General features: G+C 36.6%; 5 protein-coding genes across 7 annotated transcripts; 3 read left to right on the top strand and 2 right to left on the bottom strand.

Annotated features, from left to right (window-relative positions):
- The first annotated feature begins 46 nt into the window (after nucleotides 1-46).
- Amun (protein amun) lies at nucleotides 47-9,121 on the top strand. Of its 2 annotated transcripts, none has more exons than XM_077440804.1 (6): nucleotides 47-426; nucleotides 4,583-4,679; nucleotides 4,752-5,063; nucleotides 5,152-5,380; nucleotides 5,450-5,546; nucleotides 5,621-9,121. In XM_077440804.1, exons 1-6 carry the CDS (start codon nucleotides 254-256, stop codon nucleotides 5,739-5,741), a joined length of 1,029 nt encoding a protein of 342 aa, XP_077296930.1. In that variant the 5' UTR covers nucleotides 47-253; the 3' UTR covers nucleotides 5,742-9,121. The 2 variants fall into 2 exon arrangements, with proteins under 2 accessions (XP_077296930.1, XP_077296931.1); XM_077440805.1 differs by having other exon boundaries at nucleotides 105-426; nucleotides 5,164-5,380; nucleotides 5,621-7,103.
- asun (integrator complex subunit 13 asun) lies at nucleotides 8,730-15,020 on the bottom strand. Of its 2 annotated transcripts, none has more exons than XM_077440790.1 (14): nucleotides 14,652-15,020; nucleotides 14,450-14,524; nucleotides 11,713-11,873; nucleotides 11,494-11,601; nucleotides 11,332-11,422; nucleotides 11,133-11,258; nucleotides 10,924-11,058; nucleotides 10,687-10,844; nucleotides 10,465-10,608; nucleotides 10,252-10,402; nucleotides 10,037-10,176; nucleotides 9,829-9,965; nucleotides 9,592-9,751; nucleotides 8,730-9,524 (listed from the first exon to the last, which is right to left on the bottom strand). In XM_077440790.1, exons 1-14 carry the CDS (start codon nucleotides 14,898-14,900, stop codon nucleotides 9,359-9,361), a joined length of 2,001 nt encoding a protein of 666 aa, XP_077296916.1. In that variant the 5' UTR covers nucleotides 14,901-15,020; the 3' UTR covers nucleotides 8,730-9,358. The 2 variants fall into 2 exon arrangements, with proteins under 2 accessions (XP_077296916.1, XP_077296917.1); XM_077440791.1 differs by having other exon boundaries at nucleotides 9,829-9,962.
- Nucleotides 15,021-15,941: 921 nt separating this feature from the next.
- l(2)37Cd (general transcription factor IIIC subunit l(2)37Cd) lies at nucleotides 15,942-18,154 on the bottom strand. The gene is made up of 8 exons (XM_077440725.1): nucleotides 17,945-18,154; nucleotides 17,674-17,872; nucleotides 17,449-17,563; nucleotides 17,121-17,376; nucleotides 16,811-17,021; nucleotides 16,511-16,701; nucleotides 16,234-16,410; nucleotides 15,942-16,152 (listed from the first exon to the last, which is right to left on the bottom strand). Exons 1-8 carry the CDS (start codon nucleotides 18,065-18,067, stop codon nucleotides 16,009-16,011), a joined length of 1,416 nt encoding a protein of 471 aa, XP_077296851.1. The 5' UTR covers nucleotides 18,068-18,154; the 3' UTR covers nucleotides 15,942-16,008.
- Nucleotides 18,155-18,903: 749 nt separating this feature from the next.
- Nucleotides 18,904-21,530, top strand: LOC143918754 (uncharacterized). The gene is made up of 6 exons (XM_077440800.1): nucleotides 18,904-19,818; nucleotides 20,155-20,334; nucleotides 20,457-20,621; nucleotides 20,687-20,933; nucleotides 21,011-21,197; nucleotides 21,280-21,530. Exons 1-6 carry the CDS (start codon nucleotides 18,996-18,998, stop codon nucleotides 21,481-21,483), a joined length of 1,806 nt encoding a protein of 601 aa, XP_077296926.1. The 5' UTR covers nucleotides 18,904-18,995; the 3' UTR covers nucleotides 21,484-21,530.
- A 2,599-nt stretch (nucleotides 21,531-24,129) lies between these two features.
- On the top strand, nucleotides 24,130-26,919 carry LOC143918760 (coiled-coil domain-containing protein 43-like). The gene is made up of 4 exons (XM_077440809.1): nucleotides 24,130-25,266; nucleotides 26,207-26,434; nucleotides 26,508-26,653; nucleotides 26,730-26,919. The coding sequence occupies exons 1-4, from the start codon at nucleotides 25,093-25,095 to the stop codon at nucleotides 26,800-26,802; spliced, it is 621 nt and encodes a 206-aa protein (XP_077296935.1). The 5' UTR covers nucleotides 24,130-25,092; the 3' UTR covers nucleotides 26,803-26,919.
- Nucleotides 26,920-27,007: the final 88 nt, after the last annotated feature.

Raw genomic sequence — 27,007 nt, 5'->3', positions numbered from 1 at the left:
GAAAAACGGCAGTATAGAAGCGAGCGATTGGGGCGAAGAGGGAAGAGGTGGGGGAGGGGCCGAGAGTCGGTGGCGCCGCCTAGCGGTCGGCGAGCGGCAGCACAGCACGGCTCAAAGCGCAGAGCAGCGCTACGGTAGTCTGCGCTCCGTTCGCCCGCCCGCTCGTCTACTCTACCGCTCTACCGCTCTACCGCTCTACCGCTCGGCCACTCGACTACTCGACTACTCGACTACTCGCAACTCAGCAGCGGCGATGGCGACGCGCGACGACCGCGACGACCGGAACGACCGCGACTCCGCCCAATTCTTCCTGTCTGGCGACTCCAGGCGATTCGGGCGCGCGCTCAAGCTCTACCCCCAGGCGCTACGCCTCAAGGCCGAGCAGCGCGGCAAGCGCCCCGAAGAGCTTCTCAAACTCGACGAATGGTAAGTGACGCGCACGCTACATTCCTACCCCCGCGACTCTTGACGATCGCTGCCTTCGGCAATCGTCGGCCGGGCTTCGGCGAGGGACGCGCATTCGATTCGTCCGCAGGTGGTCGGCGTTGGCGTTGCCGTTGCCGTTGCCGTTGTGTGGCAATGCGGCACGGAATGGCGGCCGGCCGCGTCAGCTCGCATCGCGGCCGCGTTCCGAAGCCCTCGACCGGATCTGGTCTGCGACTCCTGGTCGATGACTCTTCGTCCGAGCGCGTCTCTCGAAGGTGGGACGTGACTCGTGGCTCGTCGCTCGTTGCGGCCGCATCGATTGGCGACGGGGCGACGCACTTTCTCTTTGTCCGCGCGGGGACGCCGCCCTGGTCACGTGTTTTTCTCGGAAGACTTTCAGGCCTGAAGATGCTGCGCTACGACCGTCTGAAGCGAGTCGACGTCTCCGATCGACCGTCTCGCTATCATCTGACCGGGGCGCGGGGTCGACACGCCGCGTCTCACTAATCCAGGTGTTCTCAACTCCTCCGATCGTCAAATGTCCGAAAACAAAAAAAAAATTTCAACGCATTGTCTTCGTTTAAAGCGCCTGAAAATAAAAAGATTTTTTTTAGATAATAAATAAAATATTTGAATTTGGGTCAAAATTTAATCCTTCGGTTACTGATGCTTTAAAATTCCTCCCGTTATATACGGAAACTCTTTAGGCCAATGGCTAGTAACAATACACGTTCCAACAGTACTGAATGCAATAGCAAAAAAAAAAAAAAGTATTTAAATTTTCAAAAAAAAAAAAAAGCTAGCCCATCGTATTCAATTAATCCACTATACAGTTAACTTTTCTAAAACGGGTTGATTTTTATTTTCCAAAAAATAATTAAAATTAAAAAATAAAACAAATCTTGTATCACGTTTTCATCCCGTTTTTTGCAAAACGGCTCTTATCATGGGTTAACTGTATGTAATTGTTTTTAACGACAAATAGTTTACCGATTTTGTTCAATAGAACCAACATACGACTTAATAATTTCAATCCGAACCCATAGATCATAAGTAAGTTCCGTCAGGAAGAACTACAAATCTAATTATTAATAAAATTTGACGAGTCACCTCTTTAATTTTTATTTTAAATGTATTCGATCTTGATATTTTATAATCTAATCCTTCTAGCGATGCTATAAAAACTAATTATAAAAAAAATATGAACAAAAAGGTTCAACAAGAAGTAAAACTCGACTGAAAATCCAATATATTTATTGAATTTTATTTTGAAAAACTTTCTGTATCAACGAATACCGTTAGCAAATTTTCACTTATAAATTGAAAGGAAAAAAATTATATTAAAATAATATAAAATGTTTTTTCCCCGCGTTAGCGTTTACACGTGCACGTACACGTTATTTGTTTGATATTTCATTCCTCAAATAACATATTAGTATAATAAACTTTCCAATCTTATTGACAAAACCACTAAAAGCTAATGGGATTTCAAAGTAAAACAGCATTAGATTTTAACACAACATTCGCTTCTATACTATTTTTCAATACTAAGAAGGAAAATATACTATGCAGCGCATTTTTTTTCTATTTAAAAAAAAACGACACTGATTTGGAGCCGGAAGCGCTCGTTGCAATTGGTGCATTCGAATTCAGTCATAGAATAAAAAATAAAAAAACCGCCAACGTTTGCAAAACAATAAAACATAAAAAAGGCCCGAGGGCACTTTCCGCACACCTGCCATTGCGCGATCCGATTATTTGCAAACCACTTCCGGTCATAGTCGTCGTCGTCGTCGTCGTTGAGCCGCCTTTCGACCGGCTGAAACCCCAAAAATTCAGTGACCGGATGCGCCGCCATTTTAGATAGGCCCGCGCCCGCGTCTTCCCCGACCGTTGGCGGCCTTTCGAAAAAAAAATATAAAAAATATGATCGATGGGGGACTGGGCGTGATGATGCGTGCGCGAGTGCGGCACCCCTGCCTCCCCACCCCACCCCTCTACCCCTCCGGTAGTTGTGTTTTTATTTGTTGTCATTTCGAGCGACTCGCGCTTTTCGTCTCGGCATGTGTCATTTTCCTCTGTATGCTTGCGTGTGTTTGTGTGTGTGTGTGTTTATGCATATGATGATTCGTTGAGCGTTTTTTTTGTTGTTGTTGACGTTGGCCCACTTTGGGGTTGCGTTTTTCAAACATGCAGTGTTACTTATATTATTATTTTTTTGTTTATTTTCTGTATGACGTTGCTCAATAATGTAAATTTGAAACGTTTTGAAAAAATTGTTTGGTTGATTGCATGCAGGGTTGCGAATCGAAGTTGTGATTCCGATTTCTCGATTATTCATTTTTTGTATATGAATATTTAATTTTAATTGCTAAATAAGTGTGACTCACCAACACTCTGATGCCGATCTGAGAGGTAGTGTTTCTGTCTAGTGATTTTAATAAATTCGACTTTTCTTGCCAATGTATAAATTATTAGTAATAATTTCAAAATATAAAAAATTAAATGTATTAAATAAAACATCAAAAAGGTAATGAATTATCTGTAAATACATATTAATTAGTACATTCACAAGGTATGTGTACGAATTTCATACACAAAATAAATTAGAATAATTCAAATCTGACTGAAAATATTTGCATTTTTGAACGTGTCTATTACGATTATTTTTCACCATCGTATTGGCGGAATTGATTTATATATCTATCGTTGACCAATCCGCGCAAAATGGTAAATTTTCAAAACGCTCAAAAGAATCTAAGAATTTCACTTGTATCGTTAGCGAAGTGAAATATAATAAAACAGCCTTGTAATGAAAAAATAGTATAAGACGGAGGAAACAATCGTTTTTGGCTACAATACATCAAAATACGTGCAGTTCAACCATTTTATTTATGTTTATGATTTTTATAAAGAAATTTTTAAATTTCAATTTATTAGTAGATTTTCCTTAAATAAAATTGAATACTTTAGCTGACACATATCTTAATACTATTAATTAAAGATAATAATAAAAAAGGAGTCTGAGTCGGTTTATTTTTTACGACTCCAACTCCACAGCCCTGATTTTTTTTTACTAACCTCTTTACAAGCTTTTTTCATGTTAGGTCAAATTAAGGAAAGAAATGTATACGTTTTTATTGGTTTCATTAACAAAAAGTTGAACCGAGAGCTAATGATTTCAATCGGCCCACTCCAGACATTCAAGAATTAATCCAACACAAAAAATGGAAAAATATTACAAAATTTACATTTATAAAAATCAAAGTCCAATTATGTGAAAATGACATTTTTTTATCGACCACATAGGCCTGATATTTAATGTCGTTTTCTGTTTTGAAACAAAAATGAGCCTTTTAAAAAATTTTTGGGCACTTGGTGGTTATATGGGCGCATCTGAGTATTAAAGATAAATAGCTACAGCAACGCAAACAAGTACACGTTGATTGAATGGCCTCTGGGTGTCGTATAGTTTTAGTAAAATGACGGTTGGCAACCAGTGATTCACGTCACATCGAACAATATACTGAATTTGGGGGACACTCCCTTTCGACAGAAACAATTACATTAAGCTATTTGGGAAAACCAGGGTTGGCTTTCACAGAGATTGCAATTTTTAGCGTTCATTGCAGTGAAAAAACTAGACACTTTGACCAAATATTTTTAATTATTTAAAATGATTCTTGGCGAGCTTACAAAATTCGTGCAACTGATATGTATTGTTTGTGTTGGTGTAAGTGTGTATACTGAATGCTCGGTTGCACCCATTAAAGCAAAAAGTATCAGTTTTGTCTATGATTCACCTTACAATTCTCACTGATTATCCGGTTTTTTTTCAAGAACACCAAAAAATGTAAAATAAAGTAACTTCTTTTAGTGTTTTGTTGAAACTTATTTCTTGATGTATTCCCAAACATTGAATGTATATGTAACTTCTGTGAGCACCCATTGAAGGATGCTAGTTTGTAGGATTATTATTTCTTGATGGTTCTTTTGTTACTTGCTTCTCTCTATATATATAGGGAATTTGTTTATTAGGTTAGAACATACAATAAACCCCCTCTCCCCTGAGACTGTGGTGATATAGTCTTAGGAATTGTATAAATGTTTTTTTAAAGTCAATTTTGTACATCGTTGGTTTTTATTTGATTTTTAGGTATCAGAATGAATTGCCAAAAAAGATCAAATCGCGAGGGAAGGAGGCGCATATGGTGCATGAAGAGTTAGTCCAGCTAATGAAATGGAAGCAAACGGTATTTATTTTTACGCATTTCTAACCGAACTAAAATATGCGACTTTTTCTTTATACTATATACCTTTTTCAGAGAGGAAAATTCTATCCACAACTTTCGTACCTGGTAAAAGTTAATACACCCCGGGCTGTTGCACAAACTACCAAAAAAGCTTTCCGGAAAATGCCCAACATCGAAGCAGCTCTGACTGCTCTCAATAATCTGAAAGGTGTGGGTACTTCTACAGCTTCTGCTCTGCTCGCCGCAGCTGGCCCCGACATTGCACCCTTCATGGCCGAAGAGTGCTTAAAAGCTATACCAGAAATGGAAGGCAGCGATTTCACAACCAAGGAATACCTCAACTTTGTCACACATATACGTAATACGTGCGACAGGCTTAATAAGGTATAAATATATATATACGCACATACATGAATATATGTATTTTGCTCGACGTTTTCATAAATCGATATAATTTCACTCGTGTTTATAGAGTGATTTTCAGGAACAAAACGGTGGCGTCAGAAAATGGTCACCTCACAACGTAGAATTAGCAATATGGGCCCACTGTGTGGTGTCTGAATTACAACCCGAACTTCTCGGAAGAGATAGTCCCACCAATGGATCGGCGGCTGACACCGGAACTCCTGCTGCTCCCACCCCTACCACACCTTTAGAAACCAGTGACGAGAGCAATCTAGAACCTCCACATTTAACCAATGGTACATTTTATATTTGTTGAAATTGTTGCGTGTAATGAATAAGATGTAACATCGGATGTATGTTTGCAGGAAAATTAGCTGCAGAATCCTTAGATGAAGCAACTACATCTTGCACAGAAGATTCTCTGGATAAGACGGGCAGTCCATTACCCCCATCAAATAAAAGGTATAGTTTAACATACTGTTGTTTATATACAATTATTAATGGGCTGGATTTATTGATGTGTATTTTTTTTATAGGGCAGCAGAGATTGTTGACGGTAGTTCAGAAGAAAATTCGACCGAAACTGAGTCACTAGAGCCAGAGCTAGATTTGGCGGAAACGGAGCCTCCAGCCAAAAAGCTCAAGAATACACAGTGACACGCTGTTCTACGGCCGGTGTGACCCCTCCATTCCCCGCCCACCTCACATCATCCATTTTCATCCCCATATTTATTTTGAACATAGACTATTACACTATTTTTAATGTCATTTTTTTAATCAAACTGTTTTAATATTAGTGTAAATTTTGTTCTCTATTGTACTTATTGTCATTGATGATTATCTTTAGTTTGTTAACTGTGTCACATATTATAATGAATTAGTTGTGAAGCGTAAGTGTATATTTGCGAAATATGTAAAGCGTTCTGTGAGGTGATCCTCGATGGCAGGGTGTAACTTTTAATATGCATAATAACTCAGGCGATTTGTTCATCGGATGCATTGTCGATGGAGAGATCGGGGACAAATATGTCCAAAACACCTGCAACCATAGTTGTAGGATCAACACTGTACCTAGGTAATTTATTTTTCAATTCCATTATGTAATGTTAAATAAATAACATAGTATTAAGAAGAGACGATGGTTTTGTAAGTTTTGTAGGTTTATTATATAAATAAATTAAGTTATGGTCTTGAAATTTGTCCTGAGTAAAAGGATTAAATATTGTAATTCTCAGCCAATTTTGTATGCAGATCCACATAAAAGAATGTCATGTTGCAACGTATTATTATTTGTATTTTTATTGATAATTTACTCCAATCACATTCCAGTTTATAGCAGTCAGGCCTATTTTAATTTAAGTGCGCAGAGACGAGACACCCGCTCTGGCTTTTATCCGTTTAGTTCAATTCTGTGTGCATGTGCCTCTGTGTGTATGCATCTACGACTATATCTGTATGCATCTATACATGTTAATAGCATATGCATTCTTGGGTTTCACACTAAGCCTTCTAGTGAAAGCAATCATGTGTAAACTACACTGCCAATACGATACTCTACATATAAAAGTATAAATTACATTGACTTCCTCTAGACTAGTGCTGGCCATTGGAACAAGTAGCGGATTTACCGTGTATGTATACCTCTATAGACATTCTGGTCGGTAATTAACTACAGATCATGAATAAATAAGTGTTGTATCATTGATTTATAATAAAATATCTCGATTTTTAGGCTGCGATTGCTTTTTTTTTTAGTCAAAAGTATACTTCTGACTAATTTTTTTATTTGAGAAGTTGTTCCCGTTAAGTGTATCTGCTTAAACATGTATATTTGTTTGTATGTGTGTTTATCTACACAAATACTGTGATATCAGCCAGTGCAAATTTTTTTATGTAATCGTAAACATATGTGCGCAGCAATCACAAAACATTGCCTTTCAATGTAATAAATAATAGGAATTTATTTTTGCAGGAATTTGTTTTAAATGTAATAAATAAAAGTAAAATTTTTGCATGTTTATTTCGTTTATATGGCTATAAAAGTATCTTTATATATGTATACATAATATACATCATAAAAAATTTAACACCCTTCAAAGAGATGACACAGTACATCAAATTAAATTATAATTAAATATTAGTGTCCACTAGCTCTATGTATCTTGTTAGCAACATTTATGTCTCAACTCTACACCACTACAGTGCAATCAATTTTTAAGTGGTGTGAAGATTTGGATGTATCTGCTGCTCTGAGACTCGGAGCATGGTTTTGTAGAATGAGATTACATTGGAAACTCGTATGAAATACTTGATTGAATTTGGATTTTCTCACAAGTCTGCGTTGAGAAATTACAATCAATTTTATTATTTTCCAAATGCACGGCATTGCATTTTAAAGTGATGCAGGCAGTCCACTGTTTCACATATAACTACGGCAAAATATTAATAGAGCCGTCATGTGTGCATGCTATGATCTGAAAGAAATCAGTCACATGAGCAACTCTTTATCTCCATTTATACGTCTCGTATTCACAATGACTTGCGGTTTATAATTACAGTGGCAATTCACTTTAAAAAACTTAGATATTTGGAGTTTTCTATTAATTCTCCATATAGTATTTGAAAGTTTTATTGTGCCCGAAAAGACCACTCAGTTTTGTGAGAATTGCTGGGAAATTGAGATTATCTTACTCTCAATATTTGCGAATACATCAACGCAACTTTTGCAGTTGTAAAAGTTTTTGCATCTTGGTTGTAAAATAATAACAGCTAACCTATAGATGTTTACTCTTCGTTTTTTTTATAACAAAGAAACTTTTTTTTAACAATGCCTTTTTTAATTTTATTAGTTCATTCTATGCAAATATATTTTTGGAACTTAATTTTACAATAGAACTTTCTATCGTAACAATTGTAATAAATCAAAGTATGCTAATTGAAAATTGTGTACTATTGTTGCATGGTAAACATTGATGGCATCGGTGATCATTTCAAAATCTTTCTCTTACTATATGTTTGGAGTTGAAATTTAATTGAAATTCTACCGTTAAAAGCACTGCCATTTATATAAGAAATATATATATATATATATATAACTATCGATTTGGTGAAGCACTAAGAGATCATCAAAATCTAAATATTTACTAGTACCTACTTTTGCTTATTAATAATTAAGACCAGTATGTCGTATTTGTTTAAAAGGTTTGTAAAAAAATTTTGATGTTAATGTCAGGAATTTCGTATGCTTATGTTGTCACCGAGATTAATGGTAAAATCAATTAGTATAAAAAAATGTCGTAATATAAAATTACTGAAAGAACTGAACACTAATGTAAAAGAACTTTAAAAGATAGCACGTTCTCAGTGTTGGAACGACAAAACATTCATTGATATTAGTAGAGATTTTATGTTTCACATGGTAATATCAATAAGTAATTGATAGTTATTTTTAAGGTTTCAGCAATATAAATAGGTTGCTAAAAAACTTCGTAATCCTTTTTCTGTTCTAACGAATATGATTCGTTCTTTTCCTAAAACGAGCAATATTGAGTTTTCATATCGATCCATTTTACGTATAAGAAAATTTGAAGTAATTAATTTTCTAGTGGTTCTTTTGTTTATATGTACTTTTTTTTAAAGATTTTTGAGTAGTGAAAATTAAATGTTCAAACATTGTCATTATTTTTTTGCATAATGACTGATTGGATTAGAGTTAAATGTTGAGTGGATGCTATTTTTTATATTTTATCTAAAACAAAAGCACCTCCTTTGCTGTGAAATAAAAAGATATATAAAGATGTATGTATATATATGTCGATTACATGAACCGGTTTACTAAAAATAGCAGTTTTACATAAGTAGGATTGTGAAATATGGCCTTAATTAATCTGCAGTGGTGTGTGGTTTTGGGCGTGAACGGAAGAAAAGTTTACTTGGCATGTCTTGAGTTGTCTGATTTGTAAAGCAGATGAATCTTAACGAGATCATGTGCTACGGCACAAGCAACTGTAGTTTTAAAAATATAAGGACATACTTTTAAAAAAAATTCGACTTTTATTTCATACACATTTTCGAATAGTAATTAAACTTAAACTACATACATATTATTTTCAATATACACAACTATACATCTTTAACAAATTTGCAGATATGATGTATACATTTAATGACAAAAATTTGTAAAGAAATACACATTTTATTATTCATTGAATAAAAACGACATAAATCACAGTTTGTAAAAACTGAATTTCATAATATGTCTTACATATTAGAATTTAACCAGTTTCGAGTGGAGTTGATTCAGGCATATTGGACCATTGAGATTGCGTCACAGGATAGAGAGTCGCAATTCCGTTTGGATTTGCCATGCGGCCAGCAAACTCTAAGCGACGCATACCACTGCGATTCGAATCTCCTCCCAAAAACATATCCAGAACGGATCTGTAACACGTTAAAGTTGATTTAATTCTCCCAATTTAAAACATTTGAAATCACAATGAAGACTAACCTGGGAGTATTATATATGGAGGAATGCACCGGAGATGGCTGATGTATGGGTGGCACCGTTGCTGACATACCCGATGCTGGAGGAGACATGGGACTGTCGGTTGTGGCTCGGATCACAGACGCCCTTACACTCGAATCATTACTACTACCACTAGTATTACCTGTAAGTTCACACATCTTATAATAAACACTTCTATTTTAAACTTAACTCGAGTTAAGGATTAGAAAAATTTCAAACCTGAATCTGAAGTTCTGCATTCTCTAAGACAGTGTAATACTGCTCTGTGTCCGGGTGAGCCTTGATGACCTCTGACTAATGCTTCTAATTCACCCCATACTTGCCTCCAATGTTCTTCCCGACGAGGGCCTTTACTTCTAGAATTATCCATAACATTATGTACATACATACATACAAAATATGATCATATTTCATGACAAAAATATACCTATGTCCGAGATTTGGCAATACTAGTGGTTCATGTCGGGCTTCCAAGCCAACGAGTGAATACACAACTTGTTTACATTGTACAACATCTTCTTCTGTTAACGTCTCTTTAACCATAAGCCGAGGTAGTGGATCTACATGCTATAATCATACATCACTTTTATACAAATTCTAACATTCACAAACCAATGAAAATACGTATCAAGTTATACTAACCGAGCCTAAATTAAATAACAATGTTGAAGAAAGTGTGAGAGGCCAACACAGTGTATGTCGTGATAGACGTGTTTTGGCTCGGAGTAAAGCACCAGGGCCTTTAAGTGGACCCAATCTGTTCAATTGCATCACTTCTCCGAAATCTTTAATTCTAAGAAATATCATGAAAACATTATTAATCAATAAATGTCACATTACAGTACATATACATACCTATAATCTGTGACTCGACCTCCAGCACCTTCAGAAACACTTGGAGGGTCTTCTAACGCTGATCTACCAGCACTCAATCCATATATAAAAATTTCACCGCCATGTGCCGCCAACACATGGGACATTACCTTACCTCCACCTTTTCTATAAACCGAAATTATTGGATTTATTGTTAATTTTAGTAAAATTAATAGATATTCAAAATAGACAAATAAGATTTACCGAGGCATTTCAAGCATAACAGTTCGACCATTAAGTAAAAAGTTTACGAGACAGGCTGACGGCCGAGAAGCGACGTCTACTGGAGTAACTCTATGCAAAGGACCACACGCTCCCCACTCTCCCCAACTTCCACGAGGAGTACACCATCTTAAAGTTACCTACAATTTAATAAGTGATTGAAAAAAATTGTTTTGTATTGAGAAATGAGTTTTTTTCATGTACAGATAAATAGCATACAGTTTCATAATCAACTTCTGATTCACCAGTTTTTTCTCCACTGGCTGAAGAACCTTTTCCTAAATCTGCATGTGCGCTTGTACTATGTAAGATTTCAACGTCATAGTTGGCACTTGAACTAGCATTTTGCTCTTCCTATAAAATAATAGATGCATGTTTTCGTTACGTTTATCCTCCAAATTTCAAATAAAACTCATTTCATTTCTTACTTTCATAGGTATTCCAGTTACTGTAGTACTAGCGAGATTGTAATGCGGCATTAATAGTCGAAGTAATCGAGAGGTTAATCGTCCAGCACTAACAGTATGCACTTCGACAGAAAAAGAACTACATACCTAAAAAAAATTAAATATATAATAAAATAAAAAACTTGATAAATTTTAATATACATAAAGCATGAAAGCTTACTTCACGATACTGTTGACTCGACACCATTGATTCAACATTGACTGGATATATGTTAATTATAACCAGGTGGCAGTGATGAATTCGAAGCATGCTGAAATTATTACGTATTAGTTAATTCATTGATATCATATCTCATATCATACAAGTGAAAATAATACTAACTGCGGATGCAATATTTTATTCTGTTGTAAAATTACTGTGTGGACTATATCAATAAGACTTTGTATGGATGTATTGTCACGTGCGCTCGTTATGCACACTATTCGGCATCTATATTAAAATAATTACACAATGAGAATTTTTATTTGGATATTATGTACGTAAAATATTTTCAGTGTAAATGAATGATATGGCATATTTTGAAAATATATTTAAAAACACCTATTTAATATATGTAAATCTCTGTGGATACGATTCTGTTGCTGTGGAGATGGTTCGGCAAGGGCTTCGACTGCTGCGCGTAGACCGGGAACAACAGACGGTCCACTTGTGACGTTGGTGTTTGATCCAGGGATTCCCATTAAGCATAAAGCATTTAATATCTATAAATATTAAAATTTTATAAGTAACTAATACACAAGATATTTTTTTATTCAAAAAATAATCTAAAAAATTCTTTCACGGACAAGTAAACAGGGAACATGTAGATACTTTGGGTCTACATCACGGCACCGAAAGTCGAAAGATCGAAAAAGCAAATATTGGAAGGAAAAGATCGAAAGATCTTAACTAGGGTTTCTGACCCGGGTCAGACATTCCCGGGAATTCACGGAATTTTTGTTGACCCGTGTCCCGGGAATTTTTATCTCGAGTCCCAGGAATTGGATTTAAAAAAATCTTTTAAACATACAAAATTTTCACGACTGCACGAAGGGAAATAATAAATCAAATACACAAAGAATCGTAAAATATTCTTAAAAATTAAAATCAAAGAAAGAAGAAGCCTAAAACTGATTTTTTTAACACAAAATTTAAATAATTCTGATTTTATACCAAACAAAACATTCATTAAATGTTGTAATAAAAGCGAATGTATTATATTATATATCCTACGGTGAAGTTTCACATAATAGTTATTATGAAGCGAGTATATCCTTCTTGTATTGACGATTCCACAATGGAAGAAACTCTTTTAGATTTGGATGAAGACGAAACAATTGTGTGTTTGACGATGAATGAAGAATTAAATAAGGAGTTATCAAATAAGAATATACAAAATAACGTAAATAAAAATAACCTCGACTTTAAAAAATAAATTAAAATATACATGCTGACAGAAGAAAAAACCGATAAAAAACGATTTAAAAAAATTGTTTTCGTCCTTTTTAACAATAAAACCGACTTCGACCGAAACTGAAAGAGTTTTTTCCATTGCTGGAAATTTTTGTACCAAATCTAGGATAAGACTTTGGGATTCTCATTTAAATATTTTAGTATTCTTAAGAAGCTACTTTAAATAAGTTTACTTTAATAATTACATTTTTTCGAGTTAATAGATATATTATGTATAAATAAATATTTTTTATTAATAAAAAATTTATTAAATTGAAAAAAAAAGTTTTTTTACGTGTGTCCCGGGATCCCGGGAACGACCCCGGACTCCGTCCCGTGTCCCGGGAATTGAAAAAGTCCGGGAAATCAGAAACCCTAATCTTAACCCTTTGTGTCCCAGTGGTGCCGTGGAAGAACCACAACTTCATTATTTTTTTCCTAGTGTCCCAATGGTTGCATTTCGATACCACTTCGATTTTAGCGTTACCAGAGACTATTAGCGTTTGTTGGAAATATTTATTCTTTCGTTCAAGAAAAAACTTGTCGTTAGTTGACTTTTGGCAAGAGCGTAAGTGAATATCGCGGTTAAGAAAAACACCAATAATTACTTTATCATCAAAGATGGCAGGTATGTTACTATGTGTTTTTACACCTCTATATTAGTGTCAACTAAATGATACAAATAAATACATATACCTCGCACATTTTATAACTATTTCATAGCTTCAAAATGGGGGTCCCACAGTGGGACCACTAGTACACTTGTCATTTTTTTACTTTTTGTTTTTTTATAATTATCTCTATTTTGACGGCATGTTTATCAAATATTTATATCAGTTAAACTACAATGGACATTTATTGAATTTGAGAATCTTTGTGTGAATGACCTTTTGGCAGAAATACGTCTGATTGTGAATTTTTGGCATCTGATAGACTTAGATAGGTGAGGTAGGTGATCCCACTATTTTGGAGAACAGGGGTGATGACCGGCACGAGAAGCATGATGAAGATGATGAAATTTGAGAAAACGAAGATGAACTTCCACTAAAGTCGATATGTGGTGAGCAACGAATTATATGGGGAAGAGGTGCTCGGAATAATATTGAAGCACCCACTGATGTGTTTCTTCAATTTTTTCCCGAAGAGTTGATTCAAAATATTGTTTTTGAAACAAATTTGTATGATATACAAAAAAAATTTGGTAACCAGAAGACTCTGCAAACGAATATGGCAGAAATGAAGCAATTAAAAGGGATTAATATATTAATGGGACTATGTCTTAGTGATAAAAATATTATTTTTAAGCTATTCCATAAATAATTTAAAGTGGCCAGTGGCCCAGTGGTTCCACTGTGGAACCGCCATTTTTCTATGTTATTATAAATAAATAATTTTTTGAATTCATATTTTTATTCCTATGAACCCATAAATCCCAGAAAATATGTTAAAATACGTAAAAAAAAAGGTTGGGCCACAAAGGGTTAAGTCGAAAGAACAAAAAAAAGGGTGCATGGTAAACGGTACTATGTATATATAATATATATCAGTGGCATGCGGTGAAATTATCTCTCTTTTTGTGATACAGCCTTGTTTAATGTGCGCGCGCAGAATACGGGAGGAAAAGCCTGTTCCTCTTGTATCCTGCTCGCGCAAATTAAGTGAGGATGTAAGACGGGGGGAGAGAGAGTTTTACCGCACGCCACTGATATATATATATATATACTAAACGTTTTTCATTTGTATGCATGGTAAACGAACATTTTCGATTTTTTGACTATCGGTGCGATGACGGTCACCCACATATTTTGTAATAAGTGCCTAAACTATGTATATAAAAATGGCTTACATGAGTTAAATTTTGCTGTGTGGGATTCCATGTATTGAGAATGTGTGCTGCAGTGTCGCTGACAACAAATCTGACCTGAAAAGATATGTAATTGGAATCAGTCTCGGACGCCAAATAAAATTAATTTTTGGTAACTTTGACAGTACGTGATTTTTTTTTTAAATAAAATAAATATTTATAATAAGATAAGAATGGTATTGACCAGTTTTCCTTGGGGGAACAAGTCCCACACAATACGACAGTACTCGATAGCTGCTTCTACACTACAGGTCCATAAGGACTTGGTAACTAATTGTGGTGGATGGGGGGGTTGGTGTGGCGATTGTCCCGGTTGAAGGGGAGGTTGACGCAAGCCCCGCGATAATTCCAGTTCCACGCGACTCTCCGAAGATATGCCAAAGTAGGGAGTGTGGTCGAGAACTACCACTGTCTTGTGCGACAAAGGAAACATCGTGATCACTTGGTTATATAGAAGTATCGGATACGATCATGACCGCGAGACGCACGCTGACACTCAATCTCAACTGACAGTCGGCGTCAAAACTCGTGGATTTACGCCCAAACAATACTTATCACACCCTATGCCGAAATTTTTAATTCTGGCTTTTTATTACGCTTTCGTAAGATTTATTATCAAAAATGCACAAATATATAATCCAAAATTAAATCTCAAATTATAAAAAGTGACAATTTTAAGAAAACTAACTAATGGTACTTATATACATATGTAGGTATAGGTATGTGCCTAGATCAGAGAAATGTAATATTAATAGAAGTGGCTTTAGGTGTTCTTTTGTTGTCAAGTGACATTCTGTACACGGACAGATCTAAATAATTTTAGCATCAGTCGTATTTGACGCTTGGTGCTCGACGTATGTCCCATAAAAACTTCTCTGTTTGTTTATATTTCTCGCAAGATGGGCAAGCATCGGTAAAAATTGCACAATACATTCAAAAACACACAATAAATAACATGGGATACATTTTTATAAGTAAATTGATCCGATTGTATTCCGTGCGATGTAGCGTATTTATAGAGACGTACCGCGTAAAATTGACAACAACTATTTATTCGTAAGGGCCCCTCTATTCTTATTACATCTCTCTAGCTTAGATTTATAAAGTGTTGCGTAGGGTTGGGTTCAGGATCCAAATGAAAGGCCAAAGTCGCTTCACAGCATTTATTCAACGATTCAGGAGATCCACCGCTCGTTCCAGAATACTTGATCTACCGTGTGTACGTACGTGAGAACCCCAGCGAATCCTTTGTTCGGGCACTTACTTATGTAAGTCCCGTTAGCTTGATCCGGGTCTCTATTGTTCACTCACGAATGCACAGGCAGTGGATACTCTCTCCCATGTTCCCACGTTACAATAGTATATATCAGATGCTTGACATAGAAATCTCTCTGTTCTAATCGCACAGCCTTACTTGCGTGTACATGAGTAGGATGCAAAAGGACTAGGTGACTTCATATCAAAGAAGACGAAAATCAAAGAACGAAATTAAAAAATTAATTTAATTATTTTAAAATGATTAAAACAAATAAAATAAAATATTAATCAGTATCATCAGATTCGTATTCATCATTTTTATTTTCATCGTCGTCATCTGACTCGGAATCCTCCTCTTCAATTCCAAAGTTTTCTACTATACCATCTTCAGTGATTTTTGATGTACCAGGTTTATCATCAAATGGAACCTTAACAATAAAAACAAATAGAAATGTATTGAAATCAAATAATTGAAATGTATTTATGTAAATTATTAAAATATCACTTACATTTTGAGCTGAAATTTCTCGCATTTTTTCAAGAACATAACTAGTTATGATGTTACGACATTGGTTATCAAAGCCATATGGCATCCAACCTCTTCGTTCGTCACATGACGAACCAGGCAGAACTTCGCCTAGCTTTGATAGCATTTCTTCAATTTCAGGAATTTTTAGATTACAGTACTAAAATAAATACATCAAAATACAAAATAAAACAACCGATACAAATTGAGTGAAACATTAACTTTTAAATTTAATTTAAAAAAATATATTTTTGCCTTACTTGATAAAACATTTGTCGTCTTGGAGGAAGCATTCCTGGTTTGAGGACGTATACACTTTCTTCTAAATTTTGTATTTTACTTTCATTTGGAAATTCAACATTAGTACCTTCGGTCTTATGAATATTTGATTTGTTTAACATGCTACACCTGCTTTTTGTACGATACGCTTTCAAAACACTTTTAAAACCTCCTGTTAAAATGAATAATGAAAAAAGAATATTTTAATTAATCTTGGAATAAAATGCAAGTTTAATTTTCTTTTTAATATCACAAAATATTATAATTTGTATTATACATACCTGTATTACGCACTCGAAAATCTATAATCTGATATATTCTACTTTGTGGATCTTTTCTTGGATCGTATCCCAATTTAGTCCATAAAAGTCGCCAAGGTCCATTCATATATTGATATGCAATATTTACCAAAATGTTCCTTAATGTGTCAGGAGACAACTTTGTAAGGTATAACAAAGAAAGTCTTGACCACATAGGTTTTTCTTCAAAGATCTGATCAAATTATATACATGTTAGTCACAATTCATAATATTTAAATTAGATAAAAAATATGTTAATTATAACAAACCGCAAGTTAATTTGAAAACCCACCTTTCTAACTTTTTCTATTGCAACACTACTAACATTTGACAAACATTCAATTGCATTTTTTTTAGGAACTGTTGGAGTCATATCAGTATGATTGAATGTTATAAATATGCTGTACGCACATCGGATTTTACGATCTTTACTAAATAAACTGGTAATATCAGACTGTTCATTGGGTGAATTTAAATAAAATATGTATTTTTGAGGGCAGTCGATCCGAGAGAAAATAGGAGGTAATAAAAAATAACGTTGACTTGCGCTGTAAAATACGAATCATGAAAATAAAACACAATCAGCATATAATAAGAATATAGTGTTAAATAATATTTACTCGAGCCACTCAATATTTTGTATTCCTTTTGGTTGCAATTCATTCAATATATTTTTTCCAGTTGGCGAAGCATCATCTTTGTCCGTCATGGGTAGATATTGAAAATCGCACAGTGCTAATTTTAATATTATACAGAATATAAAAATATAAAAACAGCAATCATATATGTATGTAAGTTTATGTATATAATATAGACTATATTAGTTTCCGACGACAAAAACTTACTTTCAAATTTATGCATAACATTGATTACACCTACAACTTCAGAAAGTTTCACTTCAGGAATTTCCCCACTATTCTTCTTTTTCTTTACTTTTATTTTTAATAATACACCTGTGCAAGAATATGTATGACTGTAGGCAGCTTTGCAATATGGATCTTTGGGTCGAAAGCGAAGTTGAAGTCTATTATTTTTGCTGTACGCCTGAAAAAAAAACTGATTACAGATATCTTATAAGAAAGATGTGCGTATCAATTTGGACTAAATATAACCTACTTGAGAAATGCCGGAAAGACCTCCTAGAGTTTCAATAGCTTTTATCTCGTCGTTAACTGTTCCAGGATACTGAATGCAAACAAGCTGCTTTTGAAAACCGTTTAACAAATTTGAATTCTCCATTTTCAAAGACAAACCCAAACTCAAACACTAAAGCCAAATGTCAAAGTCTCAACTGACATCTAATCGTAAGTAGTGTTGCCAACAGACAATATAAAAGAGCAATATGGCAAAGTATGAAAACGATCGGATAAGAGAGATAAAAAATGACGACTTACACGAAAACCATGTGAACTGTATAAGAGGTATGTAAAAATAAAAAATAATTAAAACCTTGTAAAAAAAGATCTAGATAGAAGAAACATTACAGTTGTTGCCCGTGCGATAGTTATTGGTCATTCGGATTAAAATAATGCATAAATTCCAACTGATGCTTAATTCATATACGTATATGTATATATATATATATATATATTTTTTTTTTTGGATTTTATGATAGATCATTACAACCAAACGGAAAACGTTTGGTTTCACGTCCAATCAACACAATTAAGATTGTTACGTATAAAATGAATCCAATAATTAATCCATTCAAGATTAACACACATATACATATGTATATATGTATATACATATATGTAACAATGGTAATTGGATTATTAGTTACATTGCGGTGGTCGCAAAGACAACTTTTGCCATGAAAATCGCTAATACACAATATTGGGCACTCAAGTTCTCGTTTGTATGATAGTTATTGTTAGTATGATGGACTTTTCGGCTGCCAAATGTTCCGTAATAGAGATTATAGTGACTTTGTGACCAGTAATCACCGAACAAAAATATACACATAATTATACGATTTATAAAAATTATATATATGCCCATTTACACTGTATCTATTTTGTACATCAGTGCATACCAGTCTTTTTTGTATTGACCTGTCTGGTTACCATTTTTATAAAAGGCCATAGATAATGGTGTTACGACAAGTTTCAAATGTCAGTTGTCGAATAGGCGATGACCGGTGGATGTCAAATGGTTTGAATATATAATGTGGCGCGAAACGAGTGGCACTGTGACAGCGGCAGCTCCAGGATTAGTTTTGTCGGAAGCTGCGGCTGAATCTCGACGCTGCGCTGCAGCAGCCGCAGAAGCTTGTCGCAATCGCGGTTTGGTTCGGTCGGCCCAATGGCTTGCAGAATTAGCGTGGGCGGTTCGCCACCGGCCCGAAACTCCACTGTCTGCACTTCAATTTGAACCCCAGCTAGAAACAGAACCGGAGCCGGAACCGGAACGCGTTCTATTGGCGCGATCATTGTTGGAAACGCGCGAGTACGAAAGAGCGGCCTTCTTCGCTAGCGGAGGTCGCTCTCGACTAAGTCGCTTTCTGCATTGGTATGCGCGTTACCTAGCCGAAGAATGTCGTGCTTTAGATTCCCTCACAGAATCTTCCGGCGGAAACTCCGGCTGGGATGCGTCTAAACGGCGGCAGCTGCGAACGCTATACGAAGAACTGAGGGCTGAACATTCCACCAACGCAATGGATGGTTATCAGTTGTATTTGTTTGGAGTAGTGTTGCGCAAATTAGAGTTGCAGGGGCTTGCCCAGACAGTGTTGCAAGAAGCGGTCGCCGCCACCCCGTGGTTGTGGGCTGCTTGGCTCGAGTTAGCGGCTCTTCCCCGTGATCGGGATGCGTTGGAAGCGCTTAACTTACCTCAGCATTGCATGGCACATTTTTTTATGGCTCATGCTTATCTGCAACAAAAATCTGTCGAAGAGGCCATCGACATATATGAAAATCTCAAATTGAATGGCTTCGACAATTTCACCTATCTAAACGCACAATTGGCTGTTGCATACCACGACATGAGAGGTTCTATTACTTTTTATATTCTACAGTATAGACTAGGGGCTCCCAAACTATGACCATGGATTTAAAATCTTAAGATTCTCTACTGAAACAATAAATGATAAAAACATATAACATACACACTCATACAACATTTTGGAAAAAAACTAGAATCTGGCCCGGCTTGCTTCTTCTATAACTTAAAATATTTCTATATGCCCTCTGTCTTAAAAAGTTTGGTGATCCTTAATGTATAATTGATCACAATTTTTTTTTTATTTATTATCATAAATATAATTTTGACTTGACTTTCGCATTAAAATTGTCCTTACAAGCATATTGAACGAATATTTTTTTCAGATGCTGAAAATGCCATTACTACTTTCAAAAGCATTCAACAAGTTGACCCTTACCGTTTGGATAATTTAGATATTTATTCTCATTTGCTTTACGTTAAAGAAATGAGAACCGAGTTGGCCAATTTAGCTCACAAAGTCGTGGAAATTGATAAATACAGAGTTGAAACTTGTTGTGTTATAGGTGACATATTTGACAATCAATTACATATATAAATTACAAATTTTAATTTTATCATTTTATACGATTCGACAGAATTGTATAAAAATATGAAATAATTTTAATTATAATCTTATTTTGAATAGGTAATTACTACAGTTTGAGGAGTGACCATCAAAAAGCTGTCGTATATTTTCAAAGAGCATTAAAACTCAACCCAAACTATTTATCAGCATGGATATTGATGGGTCATGAATTTATCGAGTTACAAAATACGAACGCCGCAATTCAATCGTATCGTCAAGCAATTGGTAAATATTCAGTATAACAGTTTTGCTATTCTTTTGTATTTCTTGTGACACATTTATTCTTTTAGAGGTAAATCGTAATGATTATAGAGCATGGAACGGCTTAGGTCAAGCTTATGAAATATTAGGATTGAATGGATATTGTCTTTATTACTATGCGAGAGCTGCACAGCAATGTCCCAATGATTCTCGGATGCTTGTAGCATTAGGAGAGGCCTTTGAAAAACTGGAGAAAATACCAAACGCTCTTAAATGTTACCACCGTGCTCATAGTGTTGGAGACATTGAAGGAATGGCCATTTTAAAATTAGCAAAGTATAATATTCATTCTTATATCTATTTTTAAATGGTTTGATTTAATAGGGGTTAATTTTTCTATTTTTTTTTTAAAGGTTGTATGATAAACTATCGATGCAAGACAGTGCTGCAGCTGCTTACAGTGCAGCTTGCTTAGATGGAGATACAGACACAGATAAAGGATTGCAGGATGCGCATCGTTACCTGGCTAATTATCATTTGAAAAAGGGACATTTGGATCACGCAGCCCATTACGCATTCAAATGTTTAGATCATGAGGATGTACATACATACATATACATTTTTTTCTTTCATAAAGTTTCTCTCATTTTTATTTACTGTTTTAATTTTGAATTATTTACAGACCAAAGAAGAAGGAAAATCACTCTTGAAGACAATATCTGATAAAAGAGCGTTGAATCTTGATGGAAATTCACAAAATATAACTGAAGATGATTCCAGTAAAATTTGTCAATTGTCAGATGCACCGACAACTCCAAAACCGTCTTGTGCAATAGCTCTAAATTATACCCCACAATCGGCCGATTCGTCTCGTTATAAATTATAGTTGTAATAATTTGTATGTATAATAAAAATTTGATATTGTAAAGATTTATTCATTTGATTTTTCGTTGTATTCAAATCCTATACAAAAAAATCGCTCAATTGGCTATACTACTGTTCTTGGGAAAAAATGGTATGAATTTTTGAAGAAAAAAATGTTTTTGTAGTTTCAATATGCGTTGTTGCTGGGACTTAGTCATTTGCTAATGGGCCTTTTCGACTGTTGAATGAATTGAAATGAAATGGTGCGTGTATATGGGTGGATATGAGTATAGTCTGTTCGTTTTTTGTTCTCGCTTATTTTGTTTCCGGAAACTTTTTATTTAAATTAATGAAACCCGTTATTTAATCTAAAAATTTGTAGGCGGGGTACAATGTGTTGACCGTATCCCGGCCTAACGAAACACTGTTGTGCTAGTTTTATAAAGTTTTATTGTTTGCCTATGGTTGTACAAAGGTATAGTATTTGTGGGCAAAAGTATGTCGTTCAGCGGTCTCTGGATATGGTATAGTGTCGCTGGCTCGGCATTCAGCTATGTTCAGAAGGTCTCTGGATGCGGCAGTGTGTTGCTGGCTCGTTGTTCGGCTATGTTCGGAAGGTCTCTGGATACGGCAGTGTGTTGCTGGCTCGTCCGGCTGGTTGATCTTCCAAGTCCGCGTAGTGTAGTGGTGGCTGGTCAGGAGCTGTATGTCGACGCTTGCTGCTGTGGGTCGACTGGCGTTGTTTGGGTTGTACCTCCTTTTATAGTGTTTCTGGAATCGCCTGACCGATGGTGGTGGTTTGTTGATGCGTAAGAAAGGAATGCACTTTTGTCGAGGCGTAGAATTTTCTGGAACGATTGATGGAAGTGGTTGTTGATGCGTAAGCGCATGTGGTTGTTGATGCGTGAACGAGGAATGCACTTTTGTCGAGGCGTAGAATTTTCTGGAATGATTGGCGCCGTTCCGCTCGATGTGGTTTAATGGTGGCGGCGTGTTTCGACCGTTTTGGTTCCACTCGACTGGTAGGGGCGTTCCGCTTGAGTTTAATATAATGACTGCAGGTGTACGACGTCTGGTTTTCGGGAATGTAGTTTGTTGTTGCGGAATATTCTCGAATGTTTCGATGACGATGACGACGACGAGATTCCTACAAATTCATAAAATTCTTGTCAAAAATTATACAAATCTTGAAAATTTAATGGACTCATTTAATAGTGCCTTGGACGAAAAAAAATGTATATACATATATATTTTCAAAATAATGAAGGGGTCACCAGTTTAGTGATCACCAATTTAGTAGTCGGTGGTCACCAATTATAGGACGGGTGAAAGGTTTTGACCGTTTCCCGGCCTATGGAAATTCAGTTGAGTTTGAAAGAGGATCGTTTATTTTCGTTCAATTGGTACAATTGTTATTATATATACGAAGAGTTTTCTTCGGAGATGTTGTAGGCGGGGTACGATGTGTTGACCGTATCCCGGCCTAACGAAACACTGTTGTGTGGTTCAAAGATGGGGTCACCAATGTAGGCGGGGTAGCGATGTGTTGACAGCGCTGTTGGATGATCAGAAGGTTGCGTAGATCACGTCGGATTAGTACCAATGTAGGCGGGTTACATGTGTGTTGACCGTATCCCGGCCTAACGAAACACTGTTGTGCTAGTTTTATAAAGTTTTATTGTTTGCCTATGGTTGTACAAAGGTATGGTATTTGTGGGCAAAAGTATGTCGTTCAGCGGTCTCTGGATATGGTAGAGTGTCGCTGGCTCAGCATTCAGCTATGTACGGAAGGTCTCTGGATACGGCAGTGTGTTGCTGGCTCGTCCGGCTGGTTGATCTTCCAAGTCCGCGTAGTGTAGTGGTGGCTGGTCAGGAGCTGTATGTTGACTGGTCTGCTGCTGTGTGTCGACGCTTGCTGCTCTGGGTCGACTGGCGTTGTTTGGGTTGTACCTCCTTTTATAGTGTTTTTGGAATGCTTGGTGGAAGTGGTTATTGACGCGTACGAGAGGAATTTTGTTTTCGTCGAGGCGTCGAATTTTCTGGAATGCTTGATGGAAGTGGTTATTGACGCGTACGAGAGGAATTTTGTTTTCGTCGAGGCGTCGAATTTTCTGGAATGCTTGATGGAAGTGGTTATTGACGCGTACGAGAGGAATTTTGTTTTTGTCGAGGCGTCGAATTTTCTGGAATGCTTGATGCTGTTCCGCTCGATGTATTTTGTTGTTGCGGAATATTCTCGAAGGTTTCGATGACGATGACGACGTCGAGATTCCTACAATGTGATCTGGTTGAACTCCAGAGATTCACTCTCTGGAGATGTGATCTGGTCGAACTCCAGTTGTACAGTTCCTGGAGCTCCCGCCCTCTTCATATGCAACTGTTCGACGATCGGGTCTCCAGCTTTCCTCCCGCCAGCTTGAACAGCTGGCTGCGCTTCGACAAGCATAGAACCAGGAGAACTCCTACGACAGATAACGACACATTCCAGACCATTCCACGGTTTCCCTTTCGATCGTGCTCCTGGAGGACAACTGCATGGAAGCCATTTCCGCGCATAAAAGTATTCGTCACAACAATAAAAAAGAAACGAACGCGTTGAATTGTATTATAGGACAGGAGGTTATGTTGTGACCGTAACCCGGCCTATGGAAACTCGTTTTATATAACAGAAGAAATTTATTTTCTTCAGTATACAAGTTTATTGTCAGTACAGAAAATTCACGGGGAAGTGTGCTAGTTGCCTGCTTCAGGGGAAAGCCTGACTGAACTGCCGTCTGTGGCTGCTATATAATATATGGGCACGGTGATGTCATCTAGTTCTCGGGGGTTCCTCCGGGTTCAAGGGTTTCCTTTGTGTGGGTGTGCCACAAGGTTGCTTGATGGGTTTTCATCTGGAGCGAGTCGAATCGCCTTTATCGGTGGTCTGGATATGGGTGAGGTGATGTCACTTCGTTCTCGAAGATTCTTCCAGGCTCAAGGGTATCCTTTGTGTGGTCGCGTGCCTTGTGTTTTATGGGGTAATAGGATTTATGCTATTTCGGTTGTTCCCTTGAACTCAAGGTTTGTTTATCCGGAGCGAACCGAATCACCTTTATCGGTAAGCTGGACTAAGTATTTCGGTTGTTCCCTTGAACTCAAGGTTTGTTTATCTGGAGCGAATAGATGATTGCTTTGGCTTTGCTGAAAACTCGTACAAGCTGTATTGTATTCCTACAGTATAAAATTCAGTAAACGCAAACATCGATTTGTCGAATGTTCGAACATAGAGACTGTATCATTTGTTGACGTGATTCACCGTGAAAAGTAACAATTGGTTTTGCCGTGCTACTAAACAAGTACCCAAATATTTTCTCTCTTAATTGGGCCTACGTGAATAAGTTATTGGAAAATATTCATCACCGATTGACCAATGCAAATGTATATTTTTTAGCTTGTCTATATTTGGAAAGAGATCGAGTGTCAGCAGATCATGTTGGCAAGTGTGTCGGCAGAGACGTGTTGGTAGCAGTGGGGCGAAAGGAGAGCCGGTCATCTGGTGGGTTGACGGAGCTGGTGGGCGGGGTGTGGGGCGCTCTGCCCTGCCAATTGGCCAATCAGTGGGTCGATCGATTCGTACACCGATTGACACAATATGGAGGCCAACGGAGGCTCCACGACGGAGTTCGAGTCGTGGTTGGGGGCGCAGCTGTCTTCGTGGGGCGCCGACGCCTCCGTGCTCGTCGGATATGTGACGGCTTTGCTCACCCACGAGGAGACGCCCCTGGAGCAGAAGGACGCCCTCACTCCGCTGCTGGAAGACATCCTGGTTCGCACCACTTAACCTCAACATCTCTCCATTCCAACCCAATGTTAACAGCTGTCACTGACGTGCAAGCTGTATCATTATTTTTCAGCAAACATGTCATTACACTAAGTTGTACAAATTTCACCTAGTGTTTTTTTCGTTTGCTGTCATTTCAATTATTCAAGGTTTTTTGTTATTGGAATTTCTCTTTTTCTTCTACCAGATATATTTAATTAGTCAAGTCAAAGATTAGTAACGTTCCTTAGCGTGTATTAAGCCACAATATGAAACAGTTCATTATTAAATCGTGGCCGCATTGTTTCAGTTCATATGTGATTTATTTTCTCTTCCTGAGCCTCACACAAATATGTTGGCAACATCTCCAATATTTAGAACCAGGTTGCTTGTGAAATTGACTCGTTTAACCCTTTGCCCGCGTCACCAAATTTAGCGAACTTGCCCTGTTTTCGACTATAAATATAGGTTGTAATATTTTATAAATTATTTTAGCCTATATTGAATTTTTTTTGACTACTGCCATCTATTGAATTTGGTAAAGTATACATTTAGTAATATTTTCAACCAAGTTATAAAATTTTAACACAATAGACGGCTCTTATACAGGTTGGGACTTCCAAGACATCTATGCGTGTCTCACGCGCTGAGGGCATGTTCGCTAGGACATGTATAGTAGTCGTACGCGGTGGAAAGGTTAATGTAAGCTGCGTTGAACTGGTTGAGTAGTTGTAGAGCAACGCCTTATAAATGTCAATCATGCATGTTTTATATACCTTTGTGTTATGATTGTGTGACTGGCCGCACAAGTGACGCGTTAGAGTACTTTGTAATGCCACCGTGGCTAATATTAATCATATGTAAAGATAAAATATATCGACCAAATCCGTCTACATAGCCGGTTCGGTATACTATTTAATTTTAACTGTATTTATTTTCTTTATAGGAAAAAGATGTCAACGAGCGCGTATGCGAGATTATGGAAAAATGGCAATCGTGTCATCCGGCCGTTGAAAATGGAGCCACTTCTAGCTCGGTCGATGTAGAAGATCGGTTGGTGAAATTGTTGGGTTCCCAATCGCTAGCTACTCTGGCTCCAAAGCAGTATACAGACGATGAAAAAAAAATTAGAGAAGCTATCTTGTCTCAATATAGTCAGTGTTCCGATAATGAGGTATGTGTGTCTAGTATGGATTTGTTTTTATTTTAAACGATTTTTTTGTTTTAAAATTTTTGTTCGTTTTAAGGAAGGTCCTAGTGTTAACGACCTGGAAGGTGATGGAAATTTAGGTCGAAATACAAACGCTGAAACCGTAGCAGCAGCGGCTCGAGAGAGACGAGAACAAGCTAAACAAGAATCTCAACGTAAAAAAGATAAAGACAAGGAAGACAGGTAAAAGAGATTTTCATTGTTTGAAGAAAAATTGAATGTGTGAACATTTTGTCAAATTCGCTTTTAATTTTTCCAGAGAGAAACAAAAACAACTCAAGGAGGAGAAGAAAGAAAAGCGCAAAACACAAAAAGGCGAAAGGAAGAGGTAGCATTGACAATGGCATACTCAAAAACGAATTATTTATTGTATTTATTACGGTACTTATATTTGTATGTCGAAATTTCATACAATGTTTACTACCAGTTTGTTTCAATTGCTAGCATAAAAGATATAAATATATAACATCGAACTAAAAATTCATTGAAGCAATCATGTCATTTGAAATGTCTACGTGTATTATGGTCGATATATTT

Source organism: Arctopsyche grandis, chromosome 11 (genome assembly GCF_051622035.1).
Source record: "Arctopsyche grandis isolate Sample6627 chromosome 11, ASM5162203v2, whole genome shotgun sequence".
In the NCBI taxonomy this organism is placed as follows: Eukaryota; Metazoa; Arthropoda; class Insecta; order Trichoptera; family Hydropsychidae; genus Arctopsyche; species Arctopsyche grandis.
This window is presented reverse-complemented; position numbering and strand designations above follow the sequence as displayed.